The sequence below is a fragment of the Trichosurus vulpecula genome, chromosome 1 (assembly GCF_011100635.1).
Source record: "Trichosurus vulpecula isolate mTriVul1 chromosome 1, mTriVul1.pri, whole genome shotgun sequence".
NCBI lineage: Eukaryota > Metazoa > Chordata > Mammalia > Diprotodontia > Phalangeridae > Trichosurus > Trichosurus vulpecula.
In genome coordinates, this window is record NC_050573.1 from 557,181,769 (window position 1) to 557,202,279 (window position 20,511).

Sequence of the window (20,511 nt, forward strand, 5' to 3'; positions counted from 1 at the left end):
CACAAGCTGCTTGTACCAATGCATTTTCTAATACGAAATGCTGTTATGCTTCCACTATGACCAGATGACATTAGTTCAATATAGATTTAAAAAAAAATAGCAAGGAGGGGGGGCTTTGCTCTCCCCAATTAGCACTGACTGCACAACAAACTATAAAAACCTGTCAATTTGCATCAGCTACCTATTCGTCTAATTAAACAGAATCTCCATTACTTTTTTTTTCCTAGAGAAAATAATTTCCAAGTCAAAGCACTTCATGTATGGCACACAGAAGTCTACAAAATGCTAAATCACTTCAGTATATAATTTGAAGACATTCGCTAAACTGAGAAATAGAAATGTTATTTGAAAGTCACAAAACTAATGACAGCATTCTAAAAACTTTTTTTAGTGTTCAAATCGTCATTTGTGTTTTATCCTGTAGCCATATTCACTCTGCATTCAACTGAGCTAATCAGAATGGTAAAAGGTGGGTTTGGTATAGTAAACCCACAGGAAACCTCAAATGAGTACGCACTGTAGGAAGAGCTTTCGTTTGCGTATTACCGTCACAACTATACAGAACATACTGCAGACAGAAGATTTGATTAGCCCCCTTTTCCCTTTTCGTCTCTTTAAAGTAAAGCCATCAGATAAGATTTATTTTCTTTACAAGTCTTAAGACTTTGCAGAAATTTTGCATCAGAAATCGACCACCTGTGGGAATGCTGAACACCGGAGTAAAATGGATTTATAATTCCCGTCAGAGTAGCAGCAGTTATTGCCACCGCACTTCCCTTTACATTAAAAAGAACAACTCTAACGTGGTGCAGCCTAAGAGCCCAGTCCAGCAATAAAATCTTCACTTCCCCTTTTCCCCAAGAACATTCTCCAGAAACATTCAGAGTCCGAGCACATTTCAAGGCCAAAGTCATCTCCGACTGAAGCACTTCTCAAGGCCAAAGGCGTTTCTCATTAAGTTTCCCAGTTAAAAAGGGCCCCTTTCCTCAAGCGCACACGACCCCTTCCCTCCATGAAGAATCCACACACATCTTTTTTTTTTCCTCCTTCCTCGAGATCTGCTTTAGTTTGGGGGGGATGGGGGGGGCCCGAACCTGCAGAGCTTCCTTCATCTACCCAAGAAACTGACATGCCCTGAGCAAAGTGAAAGTCGCACCCGGCCCCGAGACACCACCCGAAGCAGCAACAGGGGCAGGGCAGGGCAGCGCAGCTCAGCTCCTGCTCCTCCTCCTCCCGGGCTCTCCAAACATCGCACACATACACACCATTTTCTAAGCGGAAGTGATCTGAGGGCTGCGGGGAAGGAACACCGACTCCGACTCCGACTCCGGATCTCTGGCTTTCCAGAAGTCTCAACGCAGCTAGACGTGACTCGGTGAGTCGGCGGAGGAGTGGGGAGGGGGTGGGGATGAAGGGGAGGATGTGGACTAGCCTTCAACCCCGGCAACCTACTCTAATCACACAAGTTCCAAGCCCAACCTGGAGCGGGCGAGGATGGGAGGATGAGGAGGGGAGGGGACTGGAGGGGGCGTGGAATGGGAGGGTAGCTAGGAGGGAGAGGGAGTGGGAGCAGGAGAGACGGGAGAAAGGAGGGGGAAAGGAAAGAGCAGAGAGAGGGAGAAAGAAGGAGAGAAGGGGAGAGAAAGGAAGAGGTGGGGAAAAAGGAAGAGAGAAAAGGTGAAAAGAGGGGAAAAGGGGGACAGGGAGGGAAGGCAAAGAGGGAGGAAAAGGGGAAAGGAGAAGAGAAAAAGGAGTGATGGGGAAAGGCAAGGGGGAAAAAGGGAGACGAGAAAAGGAAGCGCGAGCAAAGGAGGAGCAGGAGGAAGAGGAGAGGAGAAAAAAGGAATGTGGAGCAAAACAGAGAAAAGGGGGGAAGTAGAAGGGGGAGAGGGAGGAAAGGGGGAAACAGAGAAGAGGGAGCAGAAAAAGGGGGCTAAGGGGTAAAGAGAAAGAAGGGAGGAGCTAGGAGAAAGGAAGAAAAGGGGGAAGGAGAAAGAAAAGGGAGGAAGACTGGGAGAAAAGGAGGGAAGAAATAAAAGACGGGAGGAGAGGAGAAAACGAGAGAAGGAAGTCCCGCGTCCGAATCCTCTTCGTCCCAAACCAGCTCCGCAGGGACTCGCTCTTTCCCCAGGAGTCGCTCAGCAATCACCCCACCCGCCCGGGCCTCCGGCGGCGGCGGCGGCTCCACCTCGCCCGCACACACACCCCCTTCCCTTCTTCCTTCTCTTCCTCGCCCCCACCCCCCCCCCCGCCCCGGCTCAGGGGCGCCCCCTCCCAGCTCCAGCGCCCAGCTCCACCAGAAAGGCAGGGGGGAAGGGAGGAGACCGGAGCGCGCCGAGAGGAAGCCGAACGAGACCTAAGGGGAAGCAGGGGCATTCCCACCCCCGCCCGCACGCGGCGCCGCGCCCAGTCGCGGGAAGGTGAGGGCCCCCTCCCCAGCTTCGATCCCGCAAAGCCCCGGGCCCGGCGTAGCGATGGCGGAGGGGGAGGGGGAGGCGGAAGGCTCGAGGCAGGCGCCGGGAGGCTCGGCCGCGCTCCCCCGGAGCCAAGGGCCGGCCCGCACTTACCCATCCATGGCCCAGGAAGGACGGGAGAGCTCGGAGCGGGAGGGAGAGAGGCCGCGGGGAAGTCCTCGGGCCGGCGGGCCTGGCGCAGCACAATGAGCGGCGGCCCCGGGACTCGAGGGCGTGGACGCCGTGGGCGGGGGAGAAGGGGGGGGAGCCTCGAGAGGAAGGGGCGGTCGGACGCTCGATCGGGCCGCTCCGGGCTGGGGGGGAGCGGCGTCTCTCCGCGGAGTCCCCGGCCCTCCGGCCAGCCGCGGAAGGAGAGAGCGAGAGGAGGAGGAGCGGAGAAGGGAGCGCGCGCCCGCCGCCGCCTCGGGACCGGCAGCTCCTCCGTCCGTCACGCGCGCGCGGCCCGGCGCCGGAGAACAGCCGCTCCACCCCCGCGGGCGAACGCGAGCCCTTCAGGTTCCCTCCTCCTCCGCCCAGTTTCCAGACGCCCCGGCGCGTGCGCGCGTCTCTCCCCACCACCCCTCCCAGGCCCAGCGGCGCGCGCGTGCGCGCATCCTTGTGCAACCTAGCTCGCCCCACCCCACCCCCGCCGCGCCCCACCTCCTTTCCTGTTTCTTAGATTCCGAAAGGAACGAGCGAGCTAGCGCTCTATTGCCCATGCTTCTGCCTCTCTCCCTTCTTTCTTCTCTTCCTTCCTTCCTTCCTTCCCCCTCCCCCCAACTCCCACTCCAGCAAAAATATCCAACTCCTTATTTCTCCTCACTCCCTGAACCTAAGGCGGAAAGGGTAGTGGGGCTGCTGTCAGTACCACCTGGAGGGAACAGCAACCCCTCCCCCCCTTCCCTCCTGATCCCCCTGGCCGGTCGCTGTGCCTTGGAAAATTACAAAACATGCACCCCACCCCTCCGTCTAAGGTTTTCTTTTTGTATTTCTGGAGCTTAAGAGTGAGCAGCGTCTGCTCGGAACAATCGGGAGCTCCTGACAACTCTTCATTTCGGTTATCCGTAGTCAGACACCACCGGGATGGGAGCTGCCATCCAAGAGAACGAATGGACGGCTGGCTCACCCCGATAGGTTGGGTACTTACTTACCCCAGGCCGCTCGTGCCCAAAGAAAAGACCCCATTCTTGAGGTTCCCAGGACTGAAGCGTCGCCATATCCACGTAGCTCTCCCCAAAAGAAACGCAGTTTCGGTTGTAAAATTCAACAGGCATCCATCAGGCACCTACGAAGAGCAGGAAAGCAATCGAGGACAAGGAGCTTAGACTAAGCTGAGATCAGAGGGTTAAGCTATGTGTTCTTGCAGTTCGGATCAATGTGCGAGGCTTAAAATAATAGAAAAGAGGAGAAAGATCGTGTGCGGAACCTAACATTTGAGGCTATTTTTAGACCCCGACTTGCCCTCATCTTACTGTATATGCTTGAATTAAAATGTAAGATGGAGAAAATATCAAAGATGAGTCATGAAATGGGAGACAGGCTTTAGAAGCTTGAGTTGTGGATAAGAAATGCTTCCTAAAGGATCTCTGTGACCCACCTACCTTCCAGTATCTTCCCAGTCTCCTCAGCCTAGAAAATACCTTGAAGGAACAGGAATTAGATTTCTCGTGTTTTGTTCTAGAAACCAAAACTAGGAAGTGGAAATTGCTCAGAGGCAGATTTAGAGTTGATTTAAGGGAAAAGTATTTAACCATTAGGACTGTTCAAAAGTGGAATGGGCTGCCTTGGGAGGTGATGGGTTCTCCCCTTCAAGGAGGGCTGAATGACCTCTCGTCTAGGATGTTATAGAGAGGATATTTGATCAGCCGAGGATTGGACTAAATGGCCTCTGAGGTGCCTTCTGTCACTGAGACTAATCTTAACACTGTAGAGGTCTGATCACATCACTCACTACTCTCCCACTTTTATTCGAACCACTATATAAACTCAAAACTCCTGAATCCGGCAGTCAAAGCCCTCTAGAGTGTGATTATAATCTTATACAGGTACTACTTTTCCACCCTAGCTAAAATGGAACATAGTGATGCTGCAACGCAGCTCTTTTCCTGCCGAACACCTTTGCCTGCACTGCTCAGACTCTACACCAGGAATCCCCGACTCCCTCCTCTTTCTACTGACTCCTGTATCTGCTTATTGAAATCATCGTCGTCATCATAATGATAATACCTGCCTCACAAGGTTGTTGTAAGGCTCAATCGAGATGATGTATGTAAGGCACTTTGCATACTTAAAAAGACTATATAACTGTGAGCTATTTTCATTTTCTATTTACCTAGCCAGACACAGCATGGTGAAGTGGTTAAAGAGCTAGCGAGATCTCAGGTTAAATTGCAGCTCCATCACAGAGTGCCTGTGTGATCCTGAGCAAGTCCATCAGCCTCTCAAGACTATAAATTGTAGGGAAGGTGCCAGCCTGCACTGGTAGACAAAGTTCCTCAGCAGGAACTCCATATACCATAAAAATCTCAGGTCCAGTCCCTATCCTTACCTAACCATTATCACCACCCCCACCATTTCTTGCCCCAGATCAACTAGAACCCAGAAGTAATGGCTAGAAAGCTGAATTGAATGTAATAGATAAAAAGCTAGACTTGGAATCAGGAAACCTGAGTTCAATCTTCAACTTAAATATTTACTAGCTATGTGATAATGGGTAAGGCTTAATTTCTCAACGCCTCAATTTCTTCATGTAAAAAATACAGCTAATAATAATTGCAGTACTTACCTCATAGGGTTGTTCTGAGGATGACATGAGATGATGTAAAGCACAACTCTGAAGCCTTATATTAGTTATAATTATGTTCTAATTTGTCTTAAATGTACTTGTGTACATGTCTGATCACCTGCTTAATTTTGGACTCCTTGAATATTCCTCACATCTGAGCACAAGGCAACACAGTAGTGACACAGTGTAAATCACATAGTGGCCACACATTGAGATGTTTATTTAAATCTTTTCTAGACTTCTTTGCAATCTTTCATGCTTGTCAGTCTTAATTACATTATAGTATTCCATTACATAATGTACGATGATTCTACTATTTGGGGAGATTTAGCTTGCTTCCATTTTTTTCCACCTACGAATAATGCTGCCAAAGAAAATATTTTTCTTTGTTTTTGATAACATTTTCGGGGTAGAGTCCCAATAATAGAATTATTAGGTCAAAAGGAACTTTTGTAACTTGTAAACTTTGTATATGAAAAAAAAGGAATTTTTGTAACTTTTATTGTGTACAACCAAATTCGTGTCCAAAAGATTTCTACAAGCTTAAAATTTCACCAACAATGAATGAATTTAATTGTTTCTTCACAACTCCGCTGAAATTGAGTTTCATCACTTCTAATTATTTTTATTAATTGGATGGAAAAGAAATGGCCCATCCTACTTTTAAGTGGAATGTATGACTATATACACTCTGCACTAGCCTTTCATAAAATGATCTTCACCAGCTACATACCCTGGACATATCACGGTCACCTCCTGTAATAAAGAGTCGGGATCATTTTTTTCCTAGCATGTCATTGTTAATGCACTATTTTTTTTAAAGAAGAAGGAGAGTAGTGGTTGGAAAGCTTTTTTGATTGGTATTGTTACCATGCATGTATTGTTACTACTACCCATGCATGGGATGCAGGAGCTCAAATATTTCTGGACATAAGAAATTATATCAGAGATTCTACCAGGACTCAATGGGCATTTAAGTCAGCTTTGCAGTTCCTTTATTGGGGAGCTAGTACACCCAGCATAACCCAACCCACTTGCAAGTTAAAGAGAATAAAGAAGCAGATAGCAGGTATACTCCAAGAAGTATACAGATATTATAGCCATAGTGGTTTCCTGTCCTCTTCAGAAGCTGAGACACAGAACATATAGCAAAAGGGAACCTGAGAAGTACCAATACAACCTATAGATTCTGGGTCAGAGCCATGTGTGTGATTTTTCACAACTGAGCTCCATTCTTCGTTACTAGGAAAGCCTTGCCATGAACATCTCTGTTGACCATGTTGGTTACACCAGCATGAAAGTAGTTATTTACCCATCTCCCATTTGCCCAGGAAGAGGTAATTAAGGTGGGGAAAAGTGATGAGCCCTTGCGAGAACCTCAGACAGGAATTGTCCATAAAGGGACATACAGTCCTTATAGGTGACTGTGACTACCTCTCCCATAGGAATAGTTCTCCTTCCAAAACCCACTACAGTGCTCTGGTCCATTTTCCAGAAACAGCAGTGGAACATATTGGCTTTCTTTGGCTGTGGTCAGTTGTCCTCTAAGATGTCGCTTTGAATCTTTGCTATCAGTCAAACACAAGTGGTATTTGTCATTGGCAGAGAGGGATCCCTGCTTGATTAGACAATACGACTAATAGAGGAAAGCTCATTATTAATGAACTAGCCACAATTCATCAAGTAATTTTTTAGAAATCTGAATATGAGTACAGAAAGAGTAATGCTATGACCTTAATGTTGGGGTTAAAACAGAATAGGCTATTAATTGAACAAATAAATTATTCTGGAAACTTTGCTCTAGCTAAACTGGGAAGAGTTAGTACTAATTGGGGTTGTCAGGAGAAGGTTGAATGATCATCTTATGGCCAATACATTGAAAACATAGGACTTAACAGAACTTACCTATCTCACTATGCAGCTTGGTGATAGAGAAACTTTAAAGAAGGGTTACAGGTTTGCCCAATAAACAAGCAAATGGGAAGAAAAACAGTTAAAGCTGGACTAAATAGCTTCTGAGGAAACCCATTGGAGTTTAAGACAACAAGGAGCCCAGTTGTTCCAATGGCAGGAGTATTGAGAAAGTCATTGGCTTTGTTTAGGTGTGGGAAGCCAGACTATCTGGCTTAATACAACATGAAGAACCACATAACTGTCCACCATCCGCCTCCCATCCCTTCTCACCATAATAAGCTATATTTCTGGGACATCCTAGAAACAGGTTGCCTAGAATTTGTGAGAAACTGGGGAGTGGCCCTCCTCAGGTAAGACACCATGAGAATAGGTGGTGATTAAAATAGGAAAACCTTTGGAGGGAAGGCTAATGTACTAAAAAACCATTCCTCTCATGTGGCAAGCAGATGGCAGTGGTGGACAAATCATTCTGGCAGTAACTGATAACAACAGTGACTGGGGTAGTGTCTGAATTGCCATGGTTACAATGGTACACTTCCCATAATGAATGGAACTCATATCAGTGTAGTTTCCTGGAGTTAGGACCAACTCAGCTAAGGTCAGGGTCACCTCAGAACTAGCAACAACTAAGGGAGTGAAGGCACCCCCCCCCATATGTTTTGTTTACTTGCTAGACATCTAACAAAGAGGGAGTTCAGTTGCCACTTTGTAAGTTCTCCCACAGAATAACTTCCCATTACCATACCATATACTGATTTATTTAATGAGCAAAAGAGATGATATCTGCAGTCATATGTTCAGGGAAAATATGAAGAGGATTTATATGACCACTAGATCAATAGTTTTCAAACTATTTGGTCTCAGAACCCCTTTATGTATGCTCTTAAAAATTATTGAGGATCTCAAAAAACTTGTTTACAGGTTATATGCCATATTAGAAATTAAAATTTATCAAGTAAAATTGATAATTTGTTGATGGATTGATTTTAAAATAACAAATCCATTATTCAATAATATAAATAACCAATGTTTATGAAAAATACATTTTTCAGAACAAAAAATTAGTCCAAAGGGTGGCATTGTTTTACTTTTTTTTTTTGGCAAATCTAATGTCTGCCTTAATAGAAGTCAGCTCAATTCTCCTTTCTGCTTCTGCATTCAATCAGTTGGAATATATTATTTGTATATGTATGAAGAAAATCCAGCCTCACACAGATATGTAGTTGGAAATGGAAGGCATATTTTAATAGGCAAATATTGTTTTAATATTATAAAAATAGTTTTGACCCTGAGGATCCCCTGAAAGGGTCTAAGAGACTCTCAGGAGTCCATGGACCACAACAGCTGCTCTACATTATAGGCAGGGTTGCCCTTCTAGGCAGAAATACCATTAGCTTTTTTCCACTATAAGAAAGGAGTGTAATAGCAAGCACCCTAGCATATCCAGGATGGCCTGCTAGCACAGGTTCTTTGATCTGCTTTTAAAGGAAGAATAGCTTTTAAAGGGCTCAACAATCTTACTTTAATCAAACACATACATCATCCACTTAGTTCAGGGAAAAGGTCAGCACCCTGAGTGTAGAGACAAGTAGAGAAAATACAAACAGAAAATAGCACAGATCAACAGACAGGCCTTCTGTCTGACCAAAGCAATACATACATAGTTACCAGAGAGAGAAGCACCAACTCTCATCTGGCTCCACATCAACATTCTTCCAATAAGTCAGCCCCCAAAGCAAAACCTCACCTCAGAGTATGTATACCCTTCTCAGAGCCAAAGGGCATCACAGCCCTCATGACTCAGTGCCTAATTAGAAATGAGCAAAAGGTGTTAGCCTTCCTACAAGCAAGCTTCCCTCTAAGGCAAGGCCCTCCCCCAATGGGCTCCATGTGAAGCCTTTTAATGGGGGGGGGGAGGGGAAGATCTTCAAATGCCATTAACATTACAAGGAGCTCACATAAAAACCTGCATAGGTTATAGGATACACACATTTATACTAATGTGGATTTAGGGGGACCATATATAATCTTATAAGGCCAAATTCAAAGATGAATGGAGACTAACAATTCTTAATTTATCTGGATATATTGATAATAATACTTGACATTTATATTAAAGTTTGAAGAGCACTTTACAAATAAAGTTTTTCATACTATTCTTGGGGAGAGAAAGAAGAGATATATATTAGATAATTATACAGGCTGATGATTTCAGGACAGGTTAAATGGCTGGACTCAAAAAGTAGTTGTTAATGGATTAATAGGTCTTTAGTAGAATACCTCAGTGTTCTGTGCTTGGCCCTGTGTTGTTTAACATTTTTATCAAGAACTTGAATAGGTGTGCTCAGCAAATTTGCAGATGAAACAAAGATAGAAAGGCTACCCAACAGAATAGATAGTAGTCAGGATCCAAAATTTTTAAGGTGAAGTTCAATAAAGAAATATACAGTCTTGCATTTGGGCACAAAAAATCAATTTCACAAGTAAGGGAGGCATGGAAAGACAACAGTTGATCAGAAAAAGTTTCAGGGCAGGGTGGTAATTGGACTGCAAGCTCAGTATTAGCAGTGTGATGTGGCAGCCAAAAAAAGCTAATATGCTGAATGGGGAGGGGGGGGCGGGGTATGAAGTAGATAAACTGCTAGCTAATCTAATTTAAAAAAAAAAAGAAATGGGAAAATGAAATCGAAAATGTCAGAAATGAAAAAGGAGAATTCACAAGAAGAAGGGAATAAGAGAAATTATTAGAAACTATCTTATCCAATTATATACCATGAAAGCTGATAAATCAAAATTTTACATAACAAAAAATAGAGAATTTAAGTACCCTACTCTCAGAAAAGGAAATTGAACAAGTCCGAAATTCTTAAAGAAAAAATCTCTAGGACTAGGTGGACTTAGAAATTAATTCTATCAAACATTCAAAAATAGCTAAATCCAATATTACATAATTTATTTGCAAAAGCAGGAAAAGAAGGTATAGTGGTAGAACCTGAGTCAGTATAGTTGTTGGGGTCTGATATTGGAATGAAATGAGACACCTATAGGTCATAGTCAATAAAAGGAGGTTTACTTAGCCATATCATAGAATGGATGACAAGAATATAGAATTTATCTCCAATTGATGGAACCCTGTCTTGTCTGTAAGGTAGGGTGTGATGACTCACCTTGGGACATCCACCAAATCTGAATGGCCTCAACTCCATGTGGATGAGCATTTTTATGCACTTAAGTGAACAAGATGTGTTTACGTGACCTGGGGCCATGAGGAAGCTACATCAATAGCTAAATATCCTTAATCTTACTCTAGGCCAAACTAGTCTAGGAAACAGCTTCCTTGGCTTTTGTGAAAAAGGGCGAGCCTAATCTACATGGGAGCAGGGAACTCTAAGCTATAATAGAAGGGATCCTATATATTCCTTCTATGAAAGTAACATGTACCTGACAGCTACACTGGGGAGAAATAAAGTAGAGAAAGAAAACCGTAGACTAGTATAGCCTAATGAATACCAATGCACAAATATTGAATAAAATAAGTATAAAGTCTACAAGAAGATTTTTTAAAATTATATACTATGACCAGGTTTTGTTTATACCAGGAATACAGTATGAGTTCAATATTAGGAAAACTATAAACATAATAAACTATATTAGTTACAAAAATGGTAAAAATCCCATGATTACATCAACAAATACAAAAAAGGCTTTTGACATGATACAAGACCACTTTACATAAAAACATTTAAAATCATAGGACTAAATTAACTGTTCTTTAATAGGGTAAATAATATCTATCTAAATAAAAATTTATCTCTAATGTAGATACAGTACAGGCATTTCTAATAAGATTGCTAATGGCGATAGTAATAGCTTTTATAGGGAGCTTTGAAGTTTGCAAAGCATTTTACCAATATGGTCGTAGTTGATTCAACAACACTGGGAGATCAGTGCTATTATCACCTCCATTCCATGCTGAGGAAACTGAGACAAACAGAGGTTAAATGACTTGCCCAGGGTCAAAGGAAAAATAAGGATGTCGTCACCACTATTATTTGATACAGTTTTAGAAATGAGAGCTATAGGAATAAGGCAAGAAAATTAAACTGAGGGAATACAGATAGTCAAAGAGGAAATAAAATGATCACTTTTAAGATAATTTACTTAGAGAGTCCTAGATATTCAACTAAATTAATGTTAAAAATTCAAAGTAGCAGGATATGGAATAAACCTACATAAATTATCCTCTTCAATATATTACTAATAAAACTCAGTAGGAAATAATAGAATGAGATACTCCATTCAAAGTGACTAGAGAATGTATGAAATATTTGGGAGTCCACCTACCAAAGCAGGCACAGAAATCATATGAATACAACAAAAGGTTTTTTTAGAGAAAACAGGGTTTTTGGACATATTTTCTTAACATCACCACACAAATAAATAAAAATAAGAGGAAAATCAGCATAGCTGATCTATACATTGAAAAAGTCTGAAAATATGTGTAGTTTACACTTGTAGATCACCCATATCTGCAGAGAAGTAGGTTAGGAGTGCCTTCTCCTATCTCTTCTCCCTGGTCCTTCATTTGCTTTATAATTTTGCAACATTTACTTAACAAAATACTCTTTGTAGAAATAAAAATAGACCTAAATAATTGTAATGATGGTAAATACTCATGATCAGAGGCCATGCTGATATATTAAAAATGAAAATATTACATAAAATAATTTTCTTATTCAACATTATGCCAATCACTACCAAGACTTCAATACCATGACTCAGCTAATGTCTCACTCTGGAACTTCTCTCACTACCTGAGGTCTTTTCACCTGGAAAATCCCTCCATCATGCTAAGCTCACTTCCCGCCTTTGTATGTTCTTCCTGGTTTCTCCATTTGGAAGTTAACTGTGGAAGCTAACCTTCATTCCCCTCCCTGCTGTGCTTCTTACTTTTTGAACTTCAACCCCTGGCCCCTACCTTAGTATATTTTTCCCCTTTCCCTTTTCAGATTCCTTTTGTGTGTTGTTTCCACCATTAAAATGTAACTTCATTAAGGGAAGAATTGTCTTTTTTTTTGCTTGTATTAGTATCCACAGAACTTAGCTAAGTGCTCTGCACATAGTAAAAACTAAAAAACTTTTTGTATGCCTATGCAAGGGTTACTTTATAGCAGGTTTTGTAACCTTTTTGAGTATCATAGACCCACTGAACTCTGGGGAAGCTTAGAGAACTCTTTTCAGGATGAGTTTTTAATGCATAAAATAGAATACATAAGATTACAAAGGAAGCCAATTATATTGAAATACAGTTGATGAAAGATTTAAAAAAAAAAGAAGTTTATAGACCCTTGCTTAAGAAGCCTAACTTTAAAGAGATAGAAAAAATAGCAACAAAATTCATCTGGAAGAACAAAAGGTCAAGAATTTTAGGGAAATCTTATAAAAGGTCAAGGAATTTTTAAGAGAAATAATGAAAAAAAGTGAGTCCAGCAGAAACAGTTCTCAACAGTTCTCAAGCTATCCTACAAAGAAGTATCAAGTTATTTGGTAGTGGTTAGAAAATAGAAGAGTTGATCACTGGAAGAGATTAGTTAAATATGACACAGAAGTAATGAAATATAGTGGCTTAGTATATAATAAACACAAAGATTCTGGCTACTGAGTTAAGGACTGCTTATTCAACAAAAATTTCTGGGAAAACTCAAAATCAGTCTGGCAGAAATGAAGTTTAGACCAACGTCTCATACCAAATACTATATTAAGTGGTAAATTGAGATATAGCCTGGACATTAAATGTTGTATCATGAGCTAATGGAAGAACAGGAGAGGAGGTACTTTAGCGACCACAACTATGGATAGGGAAAGAATTCTTGATCAAACAAGGGATAAAGAAAAACACTTTGGATAAAATAAATACTTTTGATTACATAAAATTTAAAAGTTTTTGCACAAACAAAATCAATGCAGTTGGAATTAGGCAGGAGATAGTTAACTGGGAAAAGTTTGTAGAAAATTACTTTGATAAAGGTATGACATCTAAGATATGTAGGTAGAAAACAGAAATGTTCTTTTGAGTCGTTTTCAGTCATGTCCAACTCTTCAAGATCTCATTTGGGGTTTTCTTGGAAAAGATACAGGAATGGCTTGCCATTTCCATCTCCAGCTTATTTTACAGATGAGGAAACGGAGGCAAACAGGGTTAAGTGACTTGCCTAGGGTCACACAGCTACTGTCCGAGACCAGATTTGAACTCACAAAGATAAGTACATCTGACTTCAGGCCCAGCAGTCTACCCACTATGCCACCCAGATTCCCATCAGAAATTAATGCCAGTAAATCAAACGTAAAATTAATAAAATTGAAATTAAGAAAATTATTGAACTAATAAATAAAACTAAGAGCTCTTTTTATGAAAAACAAACACTAATAAAATAGATTAAAAAATTTTTAAATTTGATTAAAAAAAGAAAGAAGAAACCCAAATTACCAGTATCAAAAATGAAAAGAGTGAATTCACCACCAATGAAGAGGAAATCAAAACAATAATTGGGAGCTGTTTTGCCCAAATGTATGTCAATAAATCTGATAATCTTAGTGAAATGGATAAATATTTACAAAAATATAAATTGCCTAAATTAGCAGAAGAGTTAATAAAATATTTAAATAACCTCATATCAGAAAACAAAATTGAACAAGCCATCAATGTTCTCCTTTAAAAAAAAATCTCCAGGGCCTGATGGATTTACAAGTGAATTCTATCAAATATTTTAAGAACAATTAATTCCAACTCTATATAAACTATTTGGAAAAATAGGTGAAGAAGGATTCCTACCAAATTCTTTTTATGATACAAATATGGTACAGATACCAGAACTGGGAAGAGACAAAACAGAGAAAGGAAATTATAGCCCAATTACCAAAATGAATATAGATGCAAAAATTTTAAATAAAATATTGGCAAAGAGATTACAGCAACTTATCCCGAGAAAAGTACACCATGAACAGGTGAGATTTATACCAGGAATGCTGGGTTAATTCAATATTAGTAAAACTATCTGCCTAATTGATCATATCAATAACAAATTTAAGAGAAATCATATGACTATCTCAATAGATGCAGAAAAAGCTTTTGACAAAACACAATACCCATTCTTATTAAATAAGAGCATAGGAATAAATGGAGTTTTCCTTAAACTTAAAAGTAGCATCTATCTAAAACAATCAGCAAGCCTTATATGTAATGGGGATAAGCTAGAAACATTTCCAGTGAGATCAGGGGTGAAACAAGTATATGTCCATTATCACCACTGCTATTCAATATTGTACTAGAAATATTAGCTTTAGCAATAAGAAAAGAAAAAGAAACTGAAGGAATTAGAATAGGCAATGAAGAAACAAAGCTATCAATTACCCTTTGCAGATGATGTGATGGCATACTGAGAGAATCCTAGAAAATCCACTAAAAAACCACTTGAAATAATGAACAACGTTAACAAAGTTGCAGGATATAAAATAAACACACAAAAAGTATCAGCATTTTAATATGTTACTAACTAAGCCCAACAGCAAGAGATAGAAAGAGAAATTCCACTTAAAGTTACTGTAGAATTATAAAATATTTGGGAGTCTTCCTGCCAAAACAAACCCAGGAATTATATGAAACACAATTACAAAACACTTTTCACACAAATAAAGTCAGATCTAAATAATTAGAAAAATATCAGTTGCTCATGAGTAGGCCAAGCTAATATAATGAAAATGACAGTTCTACCTAAATTAATTTGCTTATTCAGTTCCATACCAATTAAACTACCAAAAAAATTGTTTTATAGAGCTAGAAAAAATAATAACACAATTCATCCAGAAGAACAAAAGGTCCAGAATATCAAGGGGATTAATGAAAAGAAATGCAAGGGAAGCTGGCCTAGCCATACCAGATGTTAAAAAGTATTTTTAAAATATTATTTATTTTTAGTTTTCAACATTTATTTCCATAAGATTTTGAGTTACAAATTTTCTCTCCATTTCTACCCTCCCCCCACACCAAGATGGCATATATTCTGATTGCCCCTTTCCCTAGTCAACCCTTCCTTCTGTCACCCCACTCCCCCCACCCCCCATCATCTTTTCCCTTACTTTCTTGTAGGGCAAGATAGATTTCTATGCCCCATTGCCTGTATATCTTATTTCCTGGTTGCATGCAAAAGCTTTTTTTTTTTGAACATTTGCTTTTAAAACTTTGAGTTCCAAATTCTCTCCCCTCTTCCCTCCCCACCCACCCTCCCTAAGAAGCCAAGCAATTCAACATAGGCCACATGTGTATCATTATACAAAAAACCTTCCACAATACTCATGTTGTGAAAGACTAACTATATTTCCTTCCCTCCTATCCTATCCCCCTTTATCCAATTTTCTCCCTTGATCCTGACCCTTTTCAAAAGTGTTTGCTTTCGATTACCCCCTCCCCCATCTGCCCTCCTTTCTATTGTCTCCCCTCTTTTTTATCTCCTTTCTCCTTCTTTCCTGTGGGGTAAGATACCCCATTGAGTGTGTATATTCCCTCCTCAGGACAAATCCAATGAGAGCAAGATTCACTATGAGTGAATCCCCCTTACCTGCCCCCTCTTCCCTCCCAAATGAACTGCTTTTTCTTGCCCCTTGTATGCAAGATAATTTACCCCATTCTATCTCTCCCTTTCTCCCTCTCTCAATATATTCCTCTCTCATCCCTTAATTTTATTTTTTTTTAGACATCATCCCTTCGACTTCCGCCCATCTTCCGCCTCTCTCACGGCTCTTCCCGCTCTCAGGGCGACAGTGGAGGCTTAGAGTTGGGCGATAGTGTTAATAAAGTGATGCCGAAGGTGGTCTCCCGCTCGGTGGTGTGCTCGGACACCCGGGACCGAGAGGAGTACGACGACGGTGAGAAACCTCTTCACGTCTACTACTGTCTGTGCGGCCAGATGGTGCTAGTCCTGGATTGCCAGTTAGAGAAATTACCCATGAGGCCCCGGGACCAAGCCCGGGTGATTGATGCAGCCAAACATGCCCACAAGTTCTGTAACACGGAAGAAGAGGAGAGTGTCCATCTCCGGAGGCCCAAAGGCATAGAACGACAATTCCGGAAGAAGTGCGGAAAGTGTGGCTTGCTGCTCTTTTACCAGCACCAGCAGAAGAATGCTCCAGTGACCTTTATTGTGGATGGAGCGGTTGTCAAGTTTGGGCAGGGCTTTGGGAAAACCAACATATACAGTCAAAAACAAGAGCCTCCTAAGAAGGTAATGATGACTAAGCGCACGAAGGACATGGGCAAATTCAGCTCCGTCACCGTCTCCACCATCGATGAAGAAGAGGAGGAGATTGAGGCTAGAGAAATTGCTGACTCATATGCACAGAATGCCAAAGTGATTGAAAAACAGCTGGAGCGGAAGGGCATGAGCAAGAGACGGCTTCAGGAGCTGGCTGAGCTAGAAGCAAAGAAAGCCAAGATGAAAGGGACCTTGATTGACAACCAGTTCAAATGATGGTAGACCTTGCTTGGGGCCAGTCGCAAACTTCCTGAACATGGGCGCACTGGTTACCACCACAACACACAACAAAAGTGGATCCTATTTTCCAAAATCTAAAGAGTTCTCCCTGCCTCCTGCCCTGTGTGCTCATGATCTAACAGCATTAATCCCAACCTAGAGAAGGATTCCTAACATCTGGCTCCACTCGTTTTTTTTTTCCTAGACTTTTTTTTTGTCCAGTTGGTGTCTTACTTACATTTCTCTGTTGAAGTTATGGGAACATAGAACAATGTCTGAATTCCTTTGTCTTTGAAGGTAATTGTTTTTACTGTCTTCCTTTGAACTTAATACAAAATAAAAGTCTTTAGAAAAAAAAAAGATATCATCCCTTCATATTTAACTCACCCTGTGCCCTCTGTGTATGTGTGTGTGTGTGTGTGTGTGTGTGTGTGTATTCCCTTCAGCTACCCTAATACTGAGGTCTCATGAATTATGCACATCATCTTTCCATGTAGGAATGTAAACAAAACCGTTCAACTTTAGTAAGTCCCTTATGATTTCTCTTTCTTGATTACCTTTTCATGCTTCTCTTGATTCTTGTGTTTGAAAGTCAAATTTTCTATTCAGCCCTGGTCTTTTCACTGAGAAAGTTTGAAAGTCCTCTATTTTGTTGAAAGACCATATTTTGCCTTGGAGCATCATACTTGGTTTTGCTGGGTAGGTGATTCTTGGTTTTAATCCTAGCTCCTTTGACCTCCGGAATATCATATTCCAAGCCCTTCAATCCCTTAATGTAGAAGCTGCTAGATCTTGTGTTATCCGAATTGTGTTTCCACAATACTCAAAATTGTTTCTTTCTGGATGCTTGCGGTATTTTCTCCTTGATCTGGGAGCTCTGGAATTTGGCAACAATATTCCTAGGAGTTTTCTTTCTGGGATCTGTTTCAGGAGGCCATCAGTGGATTCTTTCAATTTCTATTTTACCCTCTGGTTCTAGAATATCAGGGCAGTTCTCCTTGACAATTTCTTGAAAGATGATATCTAGGCTCTTTTTTTGATCATGGCTTTCAGGTAGTCCAATAATTTTTAAATTATCTCTCCTGGATCTATTTTCCAGGTCAGTGGTTTTTCCAATGAGATGTTTCACATTGTCTTCCTTTTTTTCATTCCTTTTGTTCTGTTTTATAATATCTTGATTTCTCATAAAGTCACTAGCTTTCACTTGCTCCAGTCTAATTTTTAAGGTAGTATTTTCTTCAGTGGTCTTTTGGACCTCCTTTTCCATTTGGCTAATTCTGCCTTTCAAGGCATTCTTCTCCTCATTGGTTTTTTGGAGCTCTTTTGCCATTTGAGTTAGTCTATTTTTTAAGTTGTTATTTTCTTCAGTATTTTTTTGGGTCTTCTTTAGCAAGTCTTTGACTTGTTTTTCATGGTTTTCTCACATCACTCTCATTTCTCTTCCCAATTTTTCCTCTACTTCTCTAACCTGCTTTTCCAAATCCTTTCTGAGCTCTTCCATGGCCTGGGACCAGTTCATGTTTTTCTTGGAGGCTTTTGATGTAGGCTCTTTGACTTTGTTGACTTCTTCTGGCTGTATGTTTTGATCTTCTTTGTCACCAAAGAAAGATTCCAAAGTCTGAGTCTGAATCTGAGTCCATTTTTGCTGCCTGTTCATGTTCCCAGCCAACTACTTAACCCTTGAGTTTTTCGTCAGGATATGACTGCTTGTAGAGCAGAGAGTACTTTGTCCCAAGCTTGAGGGGTTGCACTGTTGTTTTCAGAGCTATTTCTACACAGCAAGCTCTGCCACACCAGCACTACTCCTCCCCCAAAAACCACCAACTCGGACCATGACTCAGATCTTAAGCAGGCTCTGCACTCCTGCTCTGATCCACCACTTAATTCCTCCCACCACGTGGGCCTGGGGCTGGAAGCAACTGCAGCTGTAGTTCTGTCCTCAGAGCTGTACCACCTCAGCTGCCCCTGGGGTGGTGGCCAAACTGGGAACTCCTTTCAGTCTGTTCCAGCAGCTTTTCCCACTAACCTTGTCTGTTGTCTTTGGTGTTTGTGGGTTGAGAAGTCTGGTAACTGCCACAGCTCACTGATTCAGGGCACTAGGGCCTGTTCCACCCGGCTCCTGGTCTGGTTGGTCCGGGTGCAGCCCATGCTGGGCTCCGCTCTGCTCCAAGCTCTGTGTGATAGACCTTACCCAGCAACCATCCAGGCTATCCTGGGCTGAAGCCCGGCTTCCCTCTGCCATTCCGTGGGTTCTGCAGCTCTACAATTTGTTCAGAGCCATTTTTATAGGTTTTTGAAGGGGCCTGCGGGGGGGAGCTCACACAAGTCCCTGCTTTCCAGCTGCCATCTTGGCTCTGCCCCCTGAAGGTTAATATTTACATGGCAAGATAGATTTCTATACCCCATTGCCCGTATACCTTATTTCCCAATTGCGTGTAAAAACAGTTTTTAACATTTGTTTTTAGGATTTTAAGTTCCAAATTCTCTCCTTTCTTCCCTCCCTGCCCTACCCTCCTTGAGAAGGCAAACAGTTCAATATATGTTATATATGTATCACTATGCAAAACATTCCTATTACAGTCATGTTGTGAAAGACTAACTATATTTCCCTCCATCCTATCCCATCCCCCATTTATTCAATTTTCTCCTTTGACCCTGTCCCTTTTCAAAAGTGTTTGCTTCCTACTACCCCCTCCCCCAATCTGTCATCCCTTCTATCATCCCCTCCCCCTTCTCCCTTTCCCCCATACTTTCCTGTATGGTGAGATACCCAATTGAGTGTGTATGTTATTCCTTCCTTAAGCCAAATCCGATGAGAGCAAGATTCACTCATTCCCCCTCACCTGCCCCCTCTTCCCTTCCAGTATAACAGCTTTTGCTTGCCTTTTTCATGGAAGATAATTTACCCCATTCTATCCCTTTTTCCTTCTCTCAGTATTTTCCTCTCTCACCCTTTAGCTTTTTTTTAGACATCATCACTTCATATTCCACTCACCCTGTGTCCTCTGTCTATATCTATGTATATTCCCTTCAACTACCCTAATACTGAGAAAGGTCATGAGTTACAAATATCATCATAAGGAATGTAAACAGTTCAACTTTAATAAGTCCTTTATGATTTCTATTTCCTGTTTATCTTTTCATGCTTCTCTTAAGTCTTGTATTTGAAAGTCCAATTTTCTATTCAGCTCTGGTGTTTTCACTGAGAAAGCTTGAAAGTCCTCTATTTTGTTGAAAGACCATATTTTGCCTTGGAGCATGATACTCAGTTTTGCTGGGTAGGTGATTCTTGGTTTTAATCCTAGCTCCTTTGACCTCCAGAATGTCAGATTCTAAGCCCTTTGATCCCTTAATGTAGAAGCTGCTAGATCTTGTGTTATCCAAATTGTGTTTCCACAATACTCAAATTGTTTTTTTCTGGCTGCTTGCAATATCTTCTCCTTGACCTGGGAACTATGGAATTTGGCCACAATATTCCTACGAGTTTTCCTTTCAGGATCTTTTTCAAGAGGTGATCAGTGAATTCTTTCAATTTCTATTTTACCCTCTGGTTCTAGAATATCAGGGCAGTTTTCCCTGATAATTTCTTGAAAGATGATATCTAGGCTCTTTTTTTGATCATGGCTTTTAGGTAGTCCAATAATTTTTAAATTATCTCTCCTGGATCTATTTTCCAGGTCAGTGGTTATTCCAATGAGATATTTCACATTGTCTTCTATTTTTTCATTCTTTTGGTTCTGTTTTATAATTTCTTGATTTCTCATAAAGGGATTAGCTTCCACTTACTCCATTCTAATTTTTAAGGAATTATTTTCTTCAGTGGTCTTTTAGA

At 41.2% G+C, this 20,511-nt stretch overlaps 2 protein-coding genes across 4 annotated transcripts in view; one reads left to right on the forward strand and one right to left on the reverse strand.

Moving 5' to 3' along the window:
* The window catches only part of PTBP3 (polypyrimidine tract binding protein 3), a 108,344-nt gene extending 105,354 nt beyond the window's left edge, over window positions 1-2,990 (reverse strand). The window contains exon 1 of one of the 2 annotated variants that reach the window (XM_036741772.1): window positions 2,568-2,990. The gene's annotated coding sequence lies outside the window, so the exon portion shown is untranslated. The remainder of the gene's footprint in view (window positions 1-2,567) is intronic. The other variant, XM_036741773.1, reaches the window with a different exon arrangement.
* LOC118834324 (UPF0428 protein CXorf56-like) lies at window positions 1,278-17,021 on the forward strand. Of its 2 annotated transcripts, none has more exons than XM_036741774.1 (2): window positions 1,278-1,375; window positions 15,903-17,021. In XM_036741774.1, exon 2 carries the CDS (start codon window positions 16,008-16,010, stop codon window positions 16,674-16,676), a length of 669 nt encoding a protein of 222 aa, XP_036597669.1. In that variant the 5' UTR covers window positions 1,278-1,375; window positions 15,903-16,007; the 3' UTR covers window positions 16,677-17,021. The 2 variants fall into 2 exon arrangements, with proteins under 2 accessions (XP_036597669.1, XP_036597670.1); XM_036741775.1 differs by lacking the exon at window positions 1,278-1,375 and adding an exon at window positions 2,333-2,420.
* The last annotated feature ends 3,490 nt before the right edge of the window (window positions 17,022-20,511 follow it).

What these genes read in the sequence shown, in the direction of transcription:
- LOC118834324 (XM_036741774.1), top strand. Translation starts at nt 16,008, where the DNA reads ATGCCGAAGGTGGTCTCCCGCTCGGTGGTGTGCTCGGACACCCGGGAC.